Source organism: Heterodontus francisci, chromosome 23, assembly GCF_036365525.1.
Source record: "Heterodontus francisci isolate sHetFra1 chromosome 23, sHetFra1.hap1, whole genome shotgun sequence".
Taxonomy (NCBI): Eukaryota; Metazoa; Chordata; class Chondrichthyes; order Heterodontiformes; family Heterodontidae; genus Heterodontus; species Heterodontus francisci.
The window spans coordinates 36,945,375-36,967,875 of record NC_090393.1 but is presented as its reverse complement, the minus strand read 5'-3'; the positions used below and the strand labels follow the sequence as shown (position 1 = coordinate 36,967,875).

The following is a 22,501-nucleotide window of genomic DNA, read 5'->3' as shown; positions in this document are numbered from 1 at the left end:
TGTGTACAGTTTAATTTGTGACCTCATAATGAATTGTTCCTGTTGTCACATTTCATTTCGCTTGGTGGGGAGGTGTTACGCCAATGTGTTGTTGAATGATAATTTCCTTTAATCCACTGACTGGAAACCTGAATTTATATATTTTTTTTTTTAAAAAGACAAGTGCCAGCAAAGTCATCCTTTCAGCTTAAGCCTACTTTGCTACACTGTATCCTACGTTGCAAAGGACTGAGAAGGGAGATAAAATGTCTGTGCATTTCCCAGCAAGAACAAAGACCCAGGAAGTTTCAAGGAACTACCTGTTCTCTCAGCAAGCAGAGAAATACTGCTAACTGCTGTGTTTGAATCACTGAGGGACTGTCATGTGACAAGCCCCTCCCCATCTGTGGTTTTAAGCTGGTGTTTTATCTGCAGCAAAGGAGAAGCTTTTGGACTCTGACATGTGCAGACCCTAAGTGGGGGTCCCTCTCTCTCTCTCCATTCCAGCTTGAAAGCTTTCAAATCTTGCTTGTTGACTGACCATCTTTGCATACTCTGGCTACAATCAGAAACCGCGGTGGAGGAAATCATCTGCATCGCTATTTCCAAGATGCTCACCAAACCAGTCATCTACCTCTTCAAACTAAAAGTCTCAGGACCACTGAATTCAGCTAGAGGCCAGCCGAATCACCAAACTCCACAGACTGTATACCTTTTTTCAGGACTGTAACTCAACCGATCTACCTTTACCCACTCTGTATCCAATTTTGTGTGTGAATAAGCTTCCAGTGTGTGTGAGTGTAAGTTGGCACATTGTTTTTTATTTTTAGTTTGGTTTAGGTACAATAAAGTTAACCTCTTTCTTTGTTAACTCAAGAAAACCTGTCTGATTGGTTCTTGTTATGATCATAGCAAGTAAGTAATCAAACACCTACTGAATTGGCCATTACATCCACTTTAAGAAAGAATTAAACTTGTTGTGGTCAAACAGGGAGAGGGAAAAGAGGGAAGCCCTTCAACCCCTCCTCACTTGACCATAACACCAATGTTTATGAGAGGAATTTCCTGCCCAGTTTTTAGAAGTGTTCTCAGACTTCTCAATTAATGTTTCCTTTATCGCCGCCATCTTGGCTGCCTCAAGTTCAGCTCCCTCTCCTACCAGCGCTGCAGCTGCTTCGTTCCCAGCAAGGAGTTAGCTAAAATTGTTGAGAGGTGGATTGCTCGCAACTTGCATTGTATGTGTGAAACTAATGTATAACGTACTGAAACGGAAAGTCAAAGATGAGATGGATGCAAAGAAGAAGAAAAGTAAAGTAAGTTACAAGCTTTGCATGCCCTTTTACTGTATGCTACTTTTTCATGGTATTTTTTGTACCCATACATATATGTTGGATGGTTTTCTTAACCATTTTCTTTCCACACTGTTCTTCGCATATTCTTCCCTTGAAGAGGGAGTTTACAAAGACTTTTTATAAAAAGAAATACACAGTTTTTTTTATTTGTTTCAAGGGATGTGGGCATCACTGGCCAGGCCAGCATTTATTGCCCATCCCTAATTGCTCATGAGAAGGTGGTGGTGAGCTGTCTTCTTGAACCACTGGAGTTCATGTGGGGTAGGTACAGCCACAGTGCTATTAGGAAGTGAGTTCCAGGATTTTGACCCAGCGTCAGTGAAGGAATGGTGATATAATTCCAAGTCAGGATTGTGTGTTATTTGGAGGGGAACTTGCAGGTGGTGGTGTGTTCCCACGCATCTGTTGCCCTTGTCCTTCTAGTTGGTAGAGGTTATGGGTTTAGAAGGTGCTGCCTGAGTAGCCTTCGTGCGTTGCTGCAGCGCATCTTGTAGATGGTACACACTGTTGTCACTGTGCGTCGGTGGTGGAGGGAGTGAATGTTTGTGAATGGGGTACCAATTAAGCAGGTTGCTTTGTCCTGGATGGTTTCGAGCTTCTTGAGTATTGTTGGAGCTGCACCCTTCCAGGCAGTTGAAGAGTATTCCATCACGCTCCTGACTTGTACCTTGTAGATGGTGGACAGGCTTTCGGGAGTTAGGAGGTGAGTTATTCGCCGCAGGATTCCTAGCCTCTGACCTGCTCTTATAGCCACAGTATTTATATGGCTACTCCAGTTCAGTTTCTGGTCAATGGTAAACTCCCAGAATGTTGATGGTAGGGAATTCAGTGGTGGTAATGCCATTGAATGTCAAGGGGAGATGGTTAGATTCTCCCTTGTTGGAGATGGTCATTGCCTGGCATTTGTGTGGCGCGAATATTACTTGCCACTTACTTGCCCAAGCCTGGATATTATCCAGGTCTTGCTGTATTTCTACATGGACTGCTTCAGTATCTGAGGAATCGCGAATGTTGCTGAATATTGTGCAATCATCAGCGAACATCCCCACTTCTGACCTTATGATTGAAGGAAGGTCATGATGAAGATGGTTGGGCCTAAGACACTACCCTGAGGAACTCCTGCAGTGTTGTCCTGAAGCTGAGATAATTGACCTCCAACAACCACAGCCATCTTCCTTTGTGCTAGGTAAAATTCCAACCAGCGGAGTTTCCCCCTGATTCCGATTGACTCCAGTTTTGCTAGGGCTCCTTGATACCATTAAAAGAAGTACATATTCTGCAGGAAAAGTTAGTGCAGTCAAATCTAAAGATGAATGCTGTAAGCGCACCTCTTTATTTTAAGTTTTATTTTGTCTAGCTTTTGTGACTTGACAGTCCATACTGTTCTGCTTTGGAAAGGTAGGCATGTGTCCTGCTTCAGCCAATGAGCCACTTGCTGTTGGTTTTATAAGAATGAGCTAGGCTGATATGTTACTGATTTGACTTACTTGAGGTTTCCTTTATTCCTCATTGTGAGCAGTTGTTTATACTTGTGCTTGTATTGGCATAACATAGGTTTGGAAACTTCTTTCCACCACTTGGTGTCACAGTATCTTGGACCATTACCATGCTAGCCTGACCTGTCCTGTCCAGTATTGTAGCTTTTTCACTGACTGTCATCAGTTTGCAAAAAGTTAAACTACATTACGACTATTGAAGTTCACAGAGGTGTCAAACTTAAAAATAAAACCACTTTTTAAAAAAAGTTGTTAACAGTTTTTCAAACAATTATTTTTGTGACCGTGCCTAAACAAAAAGAATTTCAATTTATATACCACACCATGTCCTCTGGATGCTGAAAGCACTTAACAATCCAAGAATTACTTTTGAAGTGTATGACCATACATGTAGGAAAACATGGCTCAAAATTTGCCCACAATAAGGTCCCACAGAAATATCTAACCCATTGTTAAGTTTATTTTTTCTATCGTTTTCTCTTCCCCAAAACCCCTATTTTAAATACAACAACCAGTGACCTGCGCTCAACTTCTGCCAGTGTCACTCTTGAGCCTGCTGCAAGAAGATATGAGGACAGATCTGTGATGATACTCACTTACACTTTTCTTTCCTCAGCACAAGAGCAATTGGCCTGAACTTTGTCACCTCACAGCAGAGCCACTAAGATTGGAAACTCTGTGAAATGGCTGGCACACGCATTGCATGGATCTTTACATGTCCAGTTACATTCTCTGCTGACCTAAACAGACATCTTGTGCTTGGGTCTATCCCACTGTTGCTCTGAAACTGGCTTTTATGTGGTGCAAAGAACACCTATTTGTTTTTGTTTACTCTTCCCCGCCCCCCCCCACCCACCACTACAACAAAAAAAACAACGTAATCAGGCTGAGTCAACATGCTTTTGTGAAAGGGAAATCATGTTGAACCAATTTATTGGAGTTCTTTGAGGGAGTTACATGTCCTGTGGATAAAGGGGAACTGGTGGATGTATTGTACTTAGATTTCCAGAAGGCATTTGATATGGCGCCACATCAAGGGTTATTGCAGAAAATAAAAGCTCATGGTGTAGGGGTAACATATCGGCATGGAAAGAAGATTGGTTAGCTAGCAGGAAACAGAGAGTAGGCATAAATGGGTCATTTTCTGTTTGGCAAGATGTAATGAGTGGTGTACCACAGGGATCTGTGCTGGGGCCTCAACTTTTTACAATTTATATAAATGATTTAGATGAAGGGACTGAAGGTATGGTTGCTAAATTTGTTGATGACACAAAGATAGGTAGGAAAGTAACTTGGAAAGAGAGCATAAGGGGGCTACAAAGGGATATAGAAAGGTTAAGTGAGCTGGCAAATGGAGTTTAATGTGGGAAAATGTGAAATTGTCCACTTTGGCAGAAAGAATAAATAAGAATTATATTATCTAAATGGTGAGAGATTGCAGAGCTCTGAGATGCAGAGGGATCTGGGTGTCCTAGTGCATGAATTGCAAAATGTTAGTCTGACGTACAGCTCGTAATTAGGAAAGCTAATAGATTGTTATTGTTTATCATGACGGGAATTGAATACAAAAGTAGGGAGGTTATGCTTCAGCTATACAGGGCATTGGTGAGACCACATCTGGAATACTGTGTACAGTACTGGTCTCCTTATTTAAGGAAGGATGTAAATGTGTTGGAGGCAGTACAGAGAAGGTTTACTAGACTAATACCTGGAATGGGCGGGCTGTCTTATGAGGCAAGATTGGACAGGCTAGGTAAGTACCTGCTGGAATTTCGAAGAGTAAGAGGCAACTTGATTGAAACATACAAGATCCTGAGGGGTCTTGACTGGGTGAATGTGGAAAGGATGTTTCCCCTTGTGGGAGAATCTCGAACTAGAGGTCACTGTTTAAAAATAAAGGATTGCCCATTTAAGACAGAGATGAGGAGAAATTTTGTCTGAGGATCGTGAGTCTTTGGAATTCTCTTCCTTTTAAAAGGCAGTGGAAGCACAGTCTTTGAATATTTTTAAGAGGTAGATAGATTCTTGATAAGCAAGTGGGTGGAAGGTTATCGGGAGTAGGTGGAAATGTGGAGTAATCAGTTCAGCCATGAACTTATTGAATGGCGGAATAGGCACGGAGGGTCTAGTGGCCTACTCCTGCTCCTAATTCGTATGTTCATCTACGGACCTGAGTTCCATTGTTTCCCCACTGTATTATGGCTGTGATCTAGATCTCCATGTTTGGAGAATTGATATTCAATCCATTATTCTTTAGTGTTCAAACTCCCACATCCAGTTAACCAATATAAAATTAATCAGAAATGAATCATTATCACTAATACAAATTATATATTCTAGAAGTATTTTCTTTCTGCTATCTCAGGCACCAGGGCAACGGAGCAGTGATTGCACGCTGTGGTCAGCCAGAAGTCAGTTGGTGGGGTTGGAGGAATGCAGATGATGAGCATCTAATACAATCTGTTGCAAAAGCTTGTGCCATGGATAACAGTTCCACCAAACATATTAATGGCAACTGTATACGAGATTTTCCGAATGGTAGTGACCTGTCTGATGGAGAATTTGGTAAGAGTTGTATTAGTTTGTTCTTGCATGTTACTGAGCAGCTATAGCATAAATTTTTGTATTTTTGCTTAATGTCACATCGTTCTTTTTGTAGCACTTTTGCTGATCTGATTCTGTTGTGCATACTTTATATCGCTGCTGTGAACTAGGCTTAATTGTCTTTTCATTTTAGATTCTTCAATGACTAATGCAGCTGGAGTAGAAAATGTATGCAGTCCACCACATAAGCTTTTAATATTGGATGCTAGGTCATATGCAGCAGCTGTGGCTAACAGGGCAAAGGGTGGTGGGTGTGAATGCCCTGGTGAGTATCCGCATGAAATGTAGATAGTAGCACTGAATAGAACACTTGGAAACTGGTGCAGATTGTATTTGAAAATTTACAGAAATGACAAACCTGCCCTTTTGAGGGTAATAGTGGCAGATTTTTGGATAATAGATTGTCTGTTGATTTAAAACCAGAATTTAATAAATGAGTGTTATCTCTCCTCTCTGTACCATGACTACTTTATATTTGTCAATATTTCATAGGAATTATTTCTGCAGGTATTTTATAATGGTAAACATGCACACTTGGAAGATTGGGTGGCACAATAAGATAAAGCAATCCCCTTTCCCTATTGTAGCCTGGGTTTGAACTCAGCTTGGACTGCTCAGATGAAAATCTATCTTCTGTGCTTGCTGCAAGTGGTTTATGTGACATAATCTTGGCAGTCTTGATTTGGTTCCTAGTGAGTACAAACACACAGTATGAGATAACACAGCACTAAATTTGCAATCTCAATCCAAGAGATTAGTCCAGTCCTGATCACTTACACACAAGGGAGACATTTAAGCATTGGAGACAGTGCAAAGAATCACAAGCTGACTTCTGATCTTGAGAAGTCTGATCTATGAGGATACATTAGAGAAACTTGGGCTTTTCACCTCAAAAGGCAGTATGTGAGAGAGGTGATCCTATTGATTGGAAATTGGACAGGATTAACCTGGAAACTTACTTTATGTTTCCAGAGAATGACAAAAAAACCATGAGTTCATACTTGTTAAAATTAAATTAGGGACTGTTATTAGGAAGTTCTTCAGAGTTATCAAGATATGGAATGGGCTTCCAGAAAAAGTAGCAGAGGATAAATCCCTGGAATTATTTTAAGAACCATTTACATAATTCATTCTGGATGAATGAAGTAAAATGAGCTTGTGATAATTATCTTGTGATCTTGTAATCACAGGAACATATTGTATAGGAATGGAAAAATTCATTATAGTGCACTGGGGGAGCTCTTCTGAAGGTGTGGTAAAGTAGATGTCTCAGCTTTACATCTAAGCTACACTATACCTAATGTGGGAGTACTTTTGCTAACACTGGACTAAAGTTGGAAACGTTATCTATTCACAATTACTGTCGCCCTTAGATAAGCGGAAAAAAAGTATATTTGTCTACCTGTGAAGAACATCACGTTTGAAGTGATGTAAAGGAAGATAAGTACGCTCAGGTTTAAGGAGAGTGTTTGGGGTCTGTAAGGCTATACAAATACATTTGTTGTACTTGACTTTTACACTGCTGTTCAGCCCTGATTTTAAGTCACTTACACTTGCTAATACACAATTTTTTGCTCATTCAGTTTATTGGGGGAAAATGTGGACTGGCAAGTGCAGAAACAAGAAACCCTGACTTATGTTTAAGAAATGATTGCAATCAGGTGGGAAAGGATAAGATCATTCTTAGTTATAAGTGTTGACATTACAGGAAAGAGGTTTTGTCACGTTTTTTATATGTAACTTATTTTCCAAATGTTATTTTTTCTTTTCCAGAATATTACCCCAACTGCGAAGTAGTATTTATGGGTATGGCAAACATACACTCCATTCGGAAGAGTTTTCAGTCACTGAGATTTCTATGCACACAGATGCCAGATCCTGCCAAGTAAGTTTTTAGTAATTTTTTTCGTTTCTCAAAAATGGGGAAAATTTAGCCATTTCTTTTGCTTCTATATTTATATTGCATGGGAAGTTAACACAAGTTTTTTCAAAAGGCCTTTGATAAAGTCTCCCTCAGGAGGTTGGTTAGCAAAATTAAAGCACATGGGATAGGAAGTAATATACTGGCATGGATTGAGGATTGGTTAACAGGCAGAAAACAGAGAGTAGGAATAAATGGGTCATTCTCGCATTGGCAGGCTGTGACTAGTGAGGTACCGCAGGGATCAGTGCTTGGACCCCAGATGTTCACAATATGTATCAATAATTTGGATGTGGGGACCAAATGTAGTAAATGTAGTAGTTCACGGATGACACAAAACTAGGTGGGAATGTGTGTTGTGAGGAAGATGCAAAGCGGCTTCAAAGGGATTTGGATAGACTTATTGAGTGGGCAAGAACGTGGCAGATGGAATATAATGTGGAAAAATGCGAGGTTATTCACTTTGGTAGGAGAAACAGGTGTGCAGAGTATTTCTTAAATGGTAAGAGATTAGAAAGTGTAGATGTCCAAAGGGACCTGGGTGTCTTTGTCAATAAGTCACTGAAAGCTAGCGTGCAGGTGCAGCAAACAATTAGGAAGGCTAATGGTATGTTAGCCTTTATCGCAAGAGGATTTGAGTACACGAGTAGTGAAGTCTTGCTTCAGTTGTATAGAATCTTGGTTAGAGCGCAGCTGGAGTACTGTGTGCAGTTTTGGGCCCTTTACCTTAGGAATGATTTCCATAGAGGGAGTGCAACGAAGGTTCACCAGGCTTGTTCCTGGGATGGCGGGACTGTCCTATGAAGAGAGATTGGGGAAACTGGACCTGTATCTTCTAGAGTTTTGAAGAATGAGAGGTGATCTCATTGAAATCTACAAAATACTTAAAGGGATAGACAGGGTAGATACAGCTAAGTAGTACTAACTAACTAATACTACTCCCCTGATTGAGGAGTCTAGAACCAGGGGACACAATTTCAAAATAAGGGAGAAGCCACTAAGGACAGAGATGAGGAGAAATTTCTTTACTCAGAGGGTTGTGAATCTTTGGCATTCTCTACCGCAGAGGGCTGTGGAGGCTCAGTCATTGAGTATGTTTAAAGCAGAGATTGACAGATTTCTAAATACCAATGTCATAGGGATATGAGGATAGTGTGGGAAAAAGGCATTGAGGTGGATGATTAGCCATGATCGTATTGAATGGTGGGGCAGGCTCGATGGGCTGAATGGCCTATTCCTATGTTCCTATGTAAAGTATTTTTTAGACAGACAAAATAACCAATGGTTTTGGCCTTAAATCATCTTGAAATTTATTTTTTGACATTGTTAAAACATCAGTATTTTAAATGCAAAAAAAATGCAGAGTTTGTGTAATAAAATCTTTCTCATGTCTCATAGCGACAGTAAATGTCCTATGTGTTTAATGCAAGGAGATGCACATAAATTCATCTAAAATATTTGCCTGATTGATTTTGATTTTTGATCAGCAGTTGGTTATCAGCATTAGAAGGTACCAAATGGCTTCAGCATCTATCCATGCTTTTAAAAGCAGCGGTACTTGTAATTAATGCAGTCGATCGTGACCAGCGGCCTGTTTTAGTACACTGTTCTGATGGCTGGGACCGAACACCACAAATAGTGGCTCTATCAAAATTACTGCTGGATCCTTACTACAGAACCATAGAGGTGTGTGTCTGTTAAGTTTTCCAGGAATTTAATTCTAAAGGGATGCATTAGGAGTTTTATTAAACACTGCTGTTCAGAAAAGGTAAAGTTTAAAGATATTACAGATATTGTATTAAAGATATTGTAAATCATGTACATTTCTAAAAGCTGTTTAACTGAACTTTAAAATATTTTATAAATATGCTTTGCTTGTATAATAAGAATATTCACGAAGGACGAATTCGGAGATGAATTAAAATGTGTAGTTGAGTGAAAGGATGCCATTCTCAGCCTCAAAAATATTAATTTTTTGCTCTGAAAATACTGCACTTAAATGTTGCAAATAGAAATCATGGTAGCACATGCTTCCTTAACATTTGTTTTCAATGCATTGAAGCCTAATAAAAACCTTAAATAATAATGTACATCTTTGAATACGTTCAATACAGAATCTGTTCATTATTTTTTAAAGAAAGTATATTGCCAGTGAGATTCCAATTGGAATTATACATTGAGTGGAATGGACCCTTTTATAAGAACTTGTCAGCTGTTCAGACATGCAAAAGGATATTGAAAATGTTTTGCATAATATGAATTGTTATTTTATTCTATTGATAAACTTGTATCAGTATATCAGCCAGATGAGTAATTTGTTTTGAAGAGGTCATATTATTCCATAAGCATCCAAAAACAACAAAAACTGCCTTATCTGTAGTATTTTGTTCGTGTTCCAAAATCAGAACGACGGTGAATTTTGAGTTTAAATAGAAACCCACCAGTAGCACTAATATTTTTGAAATACACAGCTGTGTGAATTTTAATACAAACAGCTACATATTTTACAGGGTTTTCAGGTACTAGTAGAAACAGAATGGCTGGATTTTGGTCATAAATTTGCTGATCGCTGTGGCCATGGTGAAAACTCAGATGATCTTAATGAACGCTGTCCTGTGTTTCTTCAATGGCTGGATTGTGTCCATCAGTTACAGAGACAGTTCCCTTGTTCATTTGAATTTAACGAAGCATTCCTTGTAAGTAGAGTGGTTTTTAGTACTTCTTTCCCTCTGGACTAGACTAGTTTACCAAAATTGAAAATAAATAGCTTTATTAATTTATTCCATATCTGTTTATTATAGGTTAAATTGGTGCAGCATACATATTCTTGCCTTTTTGGAACATTCCTGTGCAACAGTGCAAAGGAGCGTGAAGAAAAACATACTCAGGAAAGAACCTGCTCTGTTTGGTCCCTACTGAGGCCTGCTAACAAAGCCTTTAAAAATCTCCTGTACACCTCACAATCTGAAACTGTACGTTCGCTTACATCCATTTCTGTAAGATGATTGTAGTAAATAAGCAATAATCATTTGGTTCCCTATGCTTTTACAATTATTTTGAGATTTTAATTCAATTTAAATAGTCTCTTACTACATTAAAAAAATGATTCATTTTACTCAGTAAAAGACAGCATGTAGCTGTGTAGTAGGCCAATTACCTTGTTGGATTGCATGCTTTTTCTTATTACATAAACATCTACATTAGCAACATGTCTGCCACAAAAGCTGAAATTGATGCTGTAAGTTTTAGAATGGTTGCAGGATTCTGAGACCTGACTTTTTAATCACATTATTATTTTTTAAAGCACCTTTTGGTCCTAAAAGCAAAGCATGGGCTGAATTTTACGCCACCCGGCGGGTCGGGCGGGCGGGGGCTAACGGCCTGCCCACCCGGGACCAGTCAAGGCCTTTAAGTGGCCACCTAACGGCCATTTAAGGGCCCTCGCCTGCCTCCACGGGTATTTTACCTGTGACAAGTGGGCGTGCTGGGGACATGAAAGGCTGCCTGCCGATAGCTGCCGGCCATTCCGCTCGCCAGTGGGGGACCATGGCAGTCGGGCACAGGGTGCCCAATTGAGGGCCGCCCCCACCTCCTAACCCACCCCTGGGACCCAAGTTGCCCCCCCCCCCTTAAATGATCAAGCCAACCTCACCACAGAAGGACCGATTTCCCTGATGAGGCATGCCCAACTTATCTGGACTCCTGGCTCCATCTGGTCGGCTGGGATGCAGTCCCAGCAGTGGCCACTGCTCCCGGTGGCGCTGCTGGAACTAAGAGCTGCCGGCCCGCTGATTGGTCGAGTGGAAGTCCCGCCTCAGGATAATTAAAGCCCGGTGACCCATAAAATGCGGGACGGATCCCTGGGCTAGGCAGAAGCGGGTTCGCCAGCGACTTTTACATCGGTGGTGAATTCCCGTCTGCCTAAGGTCAAATCCAGCCCCATGTGTCAGTAGAGTGGAGCCTTCTAATGAATTTTGTTTTCATCAAATATATATTGAGGGACAATTTACAAATAATGGGAATAGAAATGAAGTAGGTTTAGAGATCCAGTTGTAAGGACACAAGCAGCTAAAAGTTGAATTTCTGGTGAGAAGATATAAGTCAATTTCATAGCTGACAGGTGCTGAAGCAAGAACGCACTTCCAAACTTTGGACAGCTTCGGGGTTTTTGGCGGGCTTTTTTGTGCAGGCAAACATTGACCACTTGTGGAAGCAAAAAATGCTAGCTATCTCACTAAATCAGTGTCCAACATAGCGATGAGAAAGTAAGTCAATAAATTAATCTTCTCATGTAAAGCTTCTTCACAGAAATGCACATTTGTTGTTCTAATTAATAGTAAGATAATTTTTTAATGCCTTTATCTTTCCGAAATGGTATCACCGGCCCCCTATGTAAGTCAAAAATTGTAATGAGGCCCCCACGCGAATAGTTTGGACAACCCTGCTCTCGTACATTGTATAGGCTCCTTTGAGGGCATTAACTTAGATACTGAGAAATGACACGTGAGAACCAGAATCATTGCTTGTACTCCAGTAATAATGACACTTAACCAAAGGTACAGTGTTCATTTCAAGTTAATGACCTTTCATGTTATGATGAAAAGTCATTGACCTGAAACGTTAGCTCTTTTTCTCTCTGCACAGATGCTGCCTGGCTTACTGAGTACTTCCAGCATTTTCTCTCTTTATTTCAGATTTCCAGCATCTGCTGTATTTTGCATTTGTTACAGTTTTCCTTCCTGGGATCAATCTTGATTAAATTTCATGAAAATCATGATTGCATCCTTTATACTTGCTTTTTGTTGATACTTAATGCTCAGTCTTACTTGAAAGAAAACTATACATTTGTTGTACAATTTTTAAAGTAGCTTTTATTTAATGAATATAAGCATCTTAAAGAAAATACGTACAAAAATCAACATATATGGGTGGCATATCCTAATGAAAACACTTCAACATCCAAACTAGGTACTGCATCCAGTGTGCCATGTAAGGAATTTGATGCTTTGGAGTGCAGTGTACATCCCCAATTCATCTCCTTCCACTCCTGCTGATGACCATTGTGCACCTTATCCAGTTCCAAGGTCAATCCCTGAAGAACAGCCATTGGGAAGGTAAGCTTCAAACTGAGAATCTGCTCATGTGAAATAAGATCATTACGAATTGCGTTATGAGCAAGCAAGGATTTTTAATAATGTCAGGCAGAGCAATCAGTAGGGCAAAAATTTAATTATTAATCTAGACCTTTGTAAATGAGCCATGTATATGAGCTATATATATGGCCTTATCTTACATATATTTAGTATCACAATTAAATTGTGAAGGGAAACCTAAAAATTAAATTACAGTTTTTTTCTGCCTGTCTTGGAAAATATTTCATAATGATATCTTGTTCAAAGAAGCTCTTGGAATTCTACAGCAAACCAGCTTGTCTTCAAAAGCTAATTTGGTATTTTGATTTTGGAAATACGGGTATATTTTGATATTTAATGGTGATGTGTGCTTCAACATTTTAATTGCTTCTAAAATATACGAACAAGAGTAGATCAATTAGACCATAGCTAATCTGTATCTTAACTCCATCTATCTGCCTTGGTTCCATAACCCTAAATACCCTTGCTTGACAGAAATCTATTAATCTTAATTTTGAAATTTTCAAGTGACCTAGCCTCAAGAGCTTTTTGGGGGGAAAGTTCCAGATTTCCACTACCCTTTGTGTGAAGAACAGCTTTCTGACATCACCCTTAAATGGTCTAGCTCTAAATTTAAGGTAAGGCATCCTTGTTATGGACTCCCTCCACCAAAAGAAATAGTTTCTCTCTACCCTATCAAAGTCTTTAATCATCTTAAACACCTCAATTAGATCACCACTTAATCTTTTATATTCAAGGAAATACAAGTCTAGTATATGCAACCTGCCCTCATAATTTTAATTCTTTTAGCCCTGGTATAATTCTGGTTAATCTGCATTGCGTCCCCTGCAAGGTCAATATAACCTTGCTGAGGTGCAATGTCCAGAACTGAATGCAGTACTCCAGATGAGATCTAACCAAAGCTCTGTAAAAGCTGTTAAATAACTTCCACTCCTTTGTATTTCAGCCCTCTTGAAATAAGAGTCATCGTTCCATAAGCTTTTTTAATTACTTTTTCAACCGTTCCATTAGCTGTCAGTGATTTCTGTACATGGCTATCCAACTCTCTCTGCTCCTCCACAGTTCCTAGCTTATTACCATTTAGAAAATACTCTGATCTATCTTTTAGGTTCACAGCAGGTGACCTCGCACTTTCCTACATTGAACTTCATCTGCCACAGTTTTGACCTCTCACTTAATTATCAATATCCCTTTGCAACCTTCTGCTCTATTTATTGTGCAACCTAACTTGTCGCATCAAAGTAAAATTATTTTGAATAAGCAAGTAATTGAACTAAGTAATTGCAATTCTCCAAATAGTTTGCACAGTTCACTTCTCAAATATACAATTTAATGTTGAAACTGCTACTTTCTATGAATATTTGTTACAGAATTTTGCTTGCATCTGGATGATAAACTAGATCACATACTTTTTTTAAGAATTTGTTTAAGCATTTACCTTAAAATGAAGCAAAATGTGTTTGGGCAGGAAGATGGGATAAGAAATAAAAAGAGAAAATGCTGGAAATACTCCGCAGGTCTAGCAGCAGAGAGAAACAGTTAATGGTTCGGGTCAATGACCCTTCATCAGAACCAATTCAAAAACCCACGTGCAAAAGAAAAGTGGCTGGTTTTATCAATTGAATATAAAAAAATTCCTAACTCCGCATTCCAGATGCATCAAATAGCTTGCCTAATATTGTAAGTGACAATAGTGTTAGGTTTAGTGGGGAGAAAGGAAAGAACTAATTTTAAGATATAGAGCAGGGGTGTCCAACCTTTTTGTGTGGAGGGCCACATGGCAATTTTTGTCCTACATGGGCTGGTGAGAAAATTTCAGATAGGTAAAGGCATTTAAAAAATAACAACAAAAAATGTGCATTTTTGTAAAGAAGCTTTAAACAAGAAGACTAATTTGTTGCCTTACTTTCTCGACACTATGTTGAACACTGACTTAGTGAGATACCTGACATTGTTTTTGCTTGCATCAGTTACTCCATCTCTTCCCACACACTTGATGTAGCGATGCGGACTATTCCGGATAGATGTCCATCTGTCAGAAGTAATCTTGATATCTCTCCCTCTCCTCTCTCCATCGATCTCTCTTCCCCTCCTCACCTCTCCCCCCCTCTCTCTGCCTCCCAACCCCCCCCCCCCTCTCTGCCTCCCAACCCCCCCCCCCTCTCTCTGCCTCCCAACCCCCCCCCCTCTCTCTGCCTCCCAACCCCCCCCCCCTCTCTCTGCCTCCCAACCCCCCCCCCCTCTCTCTGCCTCCCAACCCCCCCCCTCTCTCTGCCTCCCAACCCCCCCCCTCTCTCTGCCTCCCAACCCCCCCCCTCTCTCTGCCTCCCAACCCCCCCCCTCTCTCTGCCTCCCAACCCCCCCCCTCTCTCTGCCTCCCAACCCCCCCCTCTCTCTGCCTCCCAACCCCCCCTCTCTCTGCCTCCCAACCCCCCCTCTCTCTGCCTCCCAACCCCCCCTCTCTCTGCCTCTCCTCACCCCCTCTCTCTGCCTCTCCTCACCCCCTCTCTCTGCCTCTCCTCACCCCCTCTCTCTGTCTCTCCTCACCCCTTCCTCACCCGGCTCTCTTTCTGTGTGTGTGTCTCTCTCTCACATCCTGCTCTCTGCTCCCCGCTCCCTGTCTGTCTGCTCCCCGTTCCCTGTCAGTGCACTCTCCATAAATGTGGATAATAGAGGTACGCTGTGAACGCCACCTCTCCACTGGGCACAGCCGTGTTCTGTGGAACGAGGTCCCAGAAAATCTGTCAAAATGCCTGACATTCCGGCAGTTGACATCCAGGGTGGCCGGTGGAAACCTTTAGAGGGCCGGATCCAGGCCCACTAGCTGTATGCTGGACAACCGTGAGATAGAATTATTTGAAACTGAGTGAGAAAAGTTTATTTGGGTTTTTCAGATTACTTTCCTATAAGCCTCCCCTTGACTATTAATAGCTATTTCATTTTGGAATCACTGTTGTGTAGATTGAGAAACCAGGATGAATACTAATATATTAAAACAGTTAATTGATAAATGTATATCTTTGTTACCAAAGGTTACCAAAGACGCGATCATTTGACAACTTGACAACAGTTTGCGATAATCCTGGGCCTACAGCAAATAGACGCTCCAGTGATCCAAGCTTAAATGAGAAATGGCAGGAACATCGCAAGTCATTGGAACTTAGCAATGTTGGAATAGGGGGAATGATGGATGGGAATGGACTAGATGATTCCTTCAACAGGGAAGCACTGGAATTGGGAAAGCTAGGAAAGAACCCATTAGGAGCTGAACTTTCTGTTGCTGCTGGTGTTGGGGAAGGTCAAATGGAGAATATTTTACAAGAAGCCTCTAAAGAAGATAGTGGGTTGGAGGAACAATCCAAGGATACAACAGTAACAGAACTAAAACGAGTAGTAAATGTTTTAAGTAGTGAAAGTGAGCTTGACAGTGGCCTGAATAATCAATTGTTAACTTTTGTCACAGACTCTTCAGAAACATTAGCAATTAATGAAATGAAGAGTACTGAGCCTATTTCTAGGGTTTTTACAAGTCCAGAAGAGATCCAGGATGGGTTCTTAGAGTCCATTAACCAGATTCAAATGCTACCTGCTATAGATGCTGGTTTCAGAAAGGTTGCTATTGATAATCCATCAAGTTATACAAATGCATTTACTGCAGCAGAGGGTACTGTTGACCCAAATATTGAACCGGAAAGTCAATTTACTACGCCAGAACCTTGCTTACCAAATTTAACCGCTCCAGACAAGCTAGATGAGAAGATATCTACTTTGGAAAGTTCTACTGAAACTTTAACAGAAGATGGAGCAAAGCAGGAAGTGCCACAAACCTACTCTAGTAATAAACTTTATTTGAATACCAGGACCAGTAATACCTGGGTACCTGCTGTAGACTCTGAAAATAGTTTTTCTCAGTTTTTGCCTGAAAACCAGGATATGGTAGTGAAACCAAGATCTGCAACTGATCTACATAGGACTTCAGATAAAAGCATTCAGAGTACACAGCCTCCTCCTTGTGCCTTGTCATTAAGTGAATGTAAAGATGAATTTGTTCCTAATGGAGAAGTCAGTAGTGAAAATACAGTAATAGAAAAAGCAGCGGACTTTGGAAGTGGTACTCAAAGAAATATCACTGCTAATGGACTCTGTATAAACGGAGAGGAGTTGAGGGGGAAAGTGGTGTTAAGTAGACAAGTTTCTGCAGCTAGTTGCAGTTCTTTGCAGTTTCCATCTGGCCATTTTAGAAACCCCCAGTCCAAGTGGTCACATTACTACTCTGGAAGACAGCAGCCAGTGGTAAGCCCAGATCAACCTACACGAAGCCATTTGGATGACGATGGGCTGGCCACGTACAATGATATTATCCAACAGCGACTTCGTCAGATAGAGGCAGGACATCAACAGGAGGTAGAAACTTTGAAAAAACAGGTACAAGAACTGTGGAGCAGGCTGGAGTGCCAGCATTTTAGCAATTCATCTCTGCGTTTTAATGGAGATTTTAGTGATGAAGTGGTAAGTACAAGAAATTTCAGTTTCCTTACATTCTGAATGTTGACTGTTGTTATGACCGACCGCTCCAGTCAAAGCCCCCAATCAAAATATACGATTCTGATTGTGGTGGGAGAAACGCACTGTTAATTCAATTCCGTCCCTCCACAGATCGCCTAACATATCATTTTAAATTTTCCAAATTAGAGAAAGACCCAGCCAAATTGTACCATCTATTAACCCCCGAATGAGGCTAACCAAACCAAGTGTCTTTAAATCAACACATTAACTGTTTAATTAGAAAAACTAAATTCTTAAACACGAGTAAGGCATAAACAACATTTAAAATAGAAAAAGTGAGAGTCCTTGCAAATTTACAGTCCAGTGTTATAGAGTCATAGAGTTATACAGCACAGAAACAGGCCCTTCGGCCCATCGTGAAGCTTGAAGTCTCACCAATGTCCGATGGGGGAAAAAAGGGTTCTTCAACAGTAGAACAGTCCATAGTCTAATTCCAGCAGTAAGTGATGCTTTCCTTCTCCAGCGATGAATTTCAACAATTAACGACTTGCAAACCCTTTTTAAATGAATCAATTTGGCTTTAGAATTTTTGAGGGATAAAAGATTGTCACAGTCTCACTTCCTTTCCTTCAGTTTAAATTAGCTGAGAGCTCTCCTTTCAGGTGCCAACACACAGTTGACTGTCTGTGTCCTCTGTTAGGACAAGCTGTTTGCACTATAAGCCAATACAAAGTTAAATTGTAACAAATGTATCTCTCGATGCTCAGTCCGAGTGGCTGTATCCAAGTAACGAGAATGCACCTTTTGAATCGCAGTCTCCGAATGGCTGTGTCCAAGGCAACGAGAATGCACTCTTTGACTCAGTCTTTAGAGCTTGCTGCCTTAAAGCAGTACGGCTCTTTTCCAGCCTTAAAGGCACACCGCATTCTTCCTGGGAAAAAAACTACAGGATCATAACACCTCCACCCCAGGCGGAATGAAACGCCATTCCTAGAATGCATTTCATTGCAATAGGTTAAAAAATATACAAATTGAAAAAACGTTAACACTTTTTTTCCCCACATTTACAGTCATACACTTTTCTAAAATGTTAAGACTACAGCAACAAGTTCCACCAGAACATTTTGGCTTTAAATTTTCAAAAGGTCCCAATTAATCAATTTTAAATTTCCAAGCATAGTCTTCCAATTCTTTCTTGTTTTCCCTCCAAGTGTCCTTGTTGTCCATCACCTCAGTCAGGTGAACTGCACAGTTAGGAGCACTGACCACCAGTGGGTTTACTATTCTCTAAAAAGTTTCTCGAGTACCCCTTAACCTATGTGGCGTCACTTGACACTGGAAAACCCTGTCTGGTGTAACAGAAGCTGATTTTTTTCTTACCCTGGGGTGTCAAAGGAATTTGACAGTATCCGTCCAACACATCTGTCTCTTTAAGACATTGTGTTGCCCACTCTGTCCATACAGTCTTTTAAATAAGAATTTGGGTAGGAGTCTGCCTTCGTTACCACAATTACTTTTCTAGAGTCTGTGCAAGTTTGAGCTGTCCCACCAGGTTTAGACATCAAGATCATCTGCGAATTCCAGCTGGTCTGACTAGGTTCAACTAAGCTGCCCTTTAGCATGCATTGTACCTCTGTTTCCACTTGGGCCTGTCTGTCTGGACCTAAGCGACAAGGATATTGTTTTAAAGGAAAGGTTTCCCCTAGACCCACATCATGTGTGGCTAAGGTTGTACATCCTGCCTTATCCCTACAAACTGTTTGAAACGTTGTGAAAACCCTGGTTTTCACGCTGTTTTGCCTCTCAGTGTAAAAGCCTATTGTTTAATTTTTCTAGCCATTCTGTATTCGCTAGTTGGATAGTTGGAGGTTCAATCTGAGAATTTCCTAGGCCAACTTCTGCTTCATCCTCACTATCCTTTACCTTCTCAGCAGTCCCGATTACCTGAAATACCTGCATTGGCTTATCCTCCTCCCTGTGGTAATATGGTTTGAGCATATTTATGTGACACAACCGGTTCTTCTTACGGCAATCAGGGGTGTCACTCAAGTAATCTACCTTACCCACTCCTTTGATCGCTGTATATGGGCCACTGAACCGTGCTTTTAATGGTTCTCCCTGTGATGGTAACAACACTAATACTTCATCCCCTGGTTTTATGGCAAGTTGTGGTTTTCCCACCATTTGACAGATATAGCACGCCCTACATAATTGCCTCACATCCTTTGTAAGACCTGGCCAGTAATAATGTTTGCTTATGTGTGATTGGGTATTCCAAATTACCCTGTGTCCTGCAAAAGGAATGTCGTGTGCTAACCTTAATAATCCTTGTCGATATTTAGGTGGTACCACTATCTGTTCAACAACTGTCCAGTCTTCGTCGGCAGGTCTATGAGGCAGTCTCCATTTCCTCCTCAAAACCCTGTTTGCCATATAATAGCCTTCTGGAACTCCTTTCGCCTCAGCTTCTGACAGCCGTCTGTCCTATTCAGTATATCTCTGGATCAGCTTGCTGTGCTGCAATGATAGACGATTTGTTAAACATCTCATTTGGATTATCCAAATCCCCAAGTAAGGTTTCAGATGCTTGGCTATCTATTTGTGATGCCCCTCTTAACTCTCTTTGCCCCTCTTGCTCCTCTGTCCCTGAGTATAATAGGTTTTCCTGCCTCACTTACAGGATATGGAGTTACTCTCCCCTTTGACAAAAATTAATTATAACTCTCAGGTATTTTATTCTTAACCTCTACACTGCTTTTAGTTTCAGAATCTGGTTTCACATTCACAGTTGTTGTTAAAGCTATAGCCTGGTCTGCTATCCTCTCAGTCAGAGTCTTTTCCTCTGCACTAACTTTGCGAACCCCAACAAGTCCTATGGGTTTACCTCGCAATTTCCAGCACTCTGAACAAAGATGACCCGTTTTGTTGCAATGATAACACTTTGGCTTGCGAACCTCACTTCTACCCTCAGCACCTTCCTTTCTGACTTGAGGAGGTGATCCTGGGGCATTTCCAGCTGTTCCTTCTTGTCCCCAGCTACTTGCCTTCCTTTCACTCTCCCACTTTCTATCCTCCTCGAGTTTATGGGGTGACAGACAAAATAGGTTGGCTTATCGCAAGCTCGGAATCATCAGCAATCTCTGCTGCTTGCCTAGCTTTCAAAACTTTCAGGTTATCTAAATGAGTTCTCACTACTGAAGAAATTGAGTTTTTAAACTCTTCCGAGAGAATCAATTCTCGAAGGTTCTCATATGTGGTTTCTCTCTTTAACGCCCATATCCAACAGTCAAAATACATTTGCTTCACCCTCTCAAATTCTAAATATGTCTGCCCAGTCAATCTCCGTAAGTTCGTAAACTTCTGACGGTAAGCTTCAGGGACTAACTCATATGCAGCAAGAATAGCCTTTTTTGCCATCTCATAATCTGCAGAAGCCTCTTCAGAAAGCATGGCATAAGCTTCATGAGCTCTGCCTACCAGTCTGCCCTGAATAAGCAATGTCCAGCTTTCTTTCGGCCATTTCATCTGTTTGACTATTTTTTCAAAAGATATGAAAAATGCCGCTATATCCCTTTCCTCAAACATAATAAGAGCCTGTATAAATTTAAACAACTTCCAGCTGGATCCTGATCTAAATTCAGATTCTTCCTGACCTGAATTTTCCCTGGATTCAAGACTACCGTTTTGTCTTAGCTCCATCTCTTTTAACTTAAATTCCATCTGTTCTCTTTCACTTTCTCTATGAAGTTCAAGTTTTCTTATTGCTATTGCTTTTTCTTTTTCCCTTTCCTCTGTTTCCAATTCAAGTTATATTAATTCTTTTTCTGCCTCAAGTTTGTTTGTTTCTAACTGAATCCTAGCCAATACCACTGCATCACACTTGAACCTACGACGTTCATGTCTCTCATATTCCCTTTCTTGTTCCTCATATTCCCCTTTAGCTTCTTCATCATCATCTTCTACCAATTCCAGATGTTCAGCCATTATGTCAATTATCTATGCTTTTTGACACCTGATTTCAATTCTGACCCCAATTTCGCTGCCATTTCTTTTAATTTGTTTTTATTTAAAGTTATCAAGTCATTCAGGGAAACATTCTGCTTTCCTAAAAACTCTGCTACAACCACTAATGCCATAACAATGGTATAGATTGTACCTTATTATGCAAGAGACCTGGTTCAGGTCCAGACTCGAGAGCAATTAATATATTGCCAATCACAGGACCCCAATTTAAATATGTTATCCCAGAGATGAGTAATTACTATGATTCCAAATGCGAGCCCTCCAAATTAGTCTTATTCTGATCCCAGACGCAAACCACCGAATTAAATATGATTCAACCGCAAGCAAGCCCCCACTTAAGATAAGATTCAAATCCCGGACAAGCCCCCAATTAATATGTTACGACCGACCACTCCAGTCAAAGGCCCCAATCAAAATATACGATTCTGATTGTGATGGGAGAAATGCACTGTTAATTCAATCCTGTCCCTCCACAGATCGCCTAACATATCATTTTAAACTTTACAAATTAAAGAAAGACCCAGCCAAATTGTACCATGTAGTAACCCCTGAATGAGGCTAATCAAACCAGGTGTCTTTAAATCAACACATTAACTGTTTAATTAGAAAAACTAAATTCTTAAACACTACTAAGACGTAAACAACATTTAAAATAGAAAAAAATGAGAGTCCTAGCAAATTTATAGTCCAATGTTGCTTGAAGTCCTCACAGCCGACCAATGGGGAAAAAAGGTTCTTCAACAGTAGAACAGTCCATAGTCTAATTCCAGCAGTAAGTGATGCTTTCCTCCTCCAGCGATGAATTTCAACAATTAAAGACTTGCAAGCACTTTTTAAATTAATCAATTTGGCTTTAGAATTTTTGAGGGATAAAAGATTGTCACAGTCTCACTTCCTTTCCTTCAGTTTAAATTAGCTGAGAGCTCTCCTTTCAGGTGCTAACACACAGTTGTCTGTCTGTGTCCTCTGTTAGAATAGACTGTTTGCACTATAACCCAATTCAAAATTAAATTGTAACCAATGTATTTCTTGATGCTCAGTCCGAGTGGCTGTATCCAAGATAACAAGAATGCACCCTTTGAATCGCAGTCTCCGAATGGCTGTGTCCAAGTCAATGAGAATGCACTCTCTGACTCAGTCTTTAGAGCTTGCTACCTTAAAGCAGCCTTAAAGGCACACCGCATTCTTCCTGGAAAAAAAAACTACAGGATCATCACCATGTACAATTCTTTTGCGTACAACTTACAATTCATTTGTAAGCAAACTGTCAAACCTTTAGGTTCAGTGTTGGTTTGTTAGCAACTATTCTACCTCAAATATTTATTCTTGATAACACTGAAGACTGTTGCTTTTTACACTGTGTGTTTGTATGGTTGGTCAAACTTGGCAATGCAATTATCTTAGAGTATATTGAGAGTCTTCATGCTTTCGGTTGCTCTCAGTGAGTGATCTATTGATACAACAAAG

General features: G+C 40.5%; 1 protein-coding gene across 10 annotated transcripts in view; it reads left to right on the top strand.

The window, feature by feature from the left end:
- Positions 1 to 22,501, top strand: part of mtmr3 (myotubularin related protein 3) — a 158,476-nt gene that overhangs the window by 115,387 nt on the left and 20,588 nt on the right. For 8 of the 10 annotated variants that reach the window (XM_068055099.1, XM_068055098.1, XM_068055101.1 and 5 more), the window contains 8 exons: positions 5,193 to 5,392; positions 5,565 to 5,696; positions 7,205 to 7,316; positions 8,840 to 9,038; positions 9,863 to 10,048; positions 10,154 to 10,324; positions 12,321 to 12,466; positions 15,538 to 17,014. In XM_068055099.1, coding sequence (XP_067911200.1) covers positions 5,193 to 5,392; positions 5,565 to 5,696; positions 7,205 to 7,316; positions 8,840 to 9,038; positions 9,863 to 10,048; positions 10,154 to 10,324; positions 12,321 to 12,466; positions 15,538 to 17,014 — 2,623 coding nt within the window. The remainder of the gene's footprint in view (positions 1 to 5,192; positions 5,393 to 5,564; positions 5,697 to 7,204; positions 7,317 to 8,839; positions 9,039 to 9,862; positions 10,049 to 10,153; positions 10,325 to 12,320; positions 12,467 to 15,537; positions 17,015 to 22,501) is intronic. The other 2 variants (XM_068055105.1, XM_068055100.1) reach the window with 1 other exon arrangement.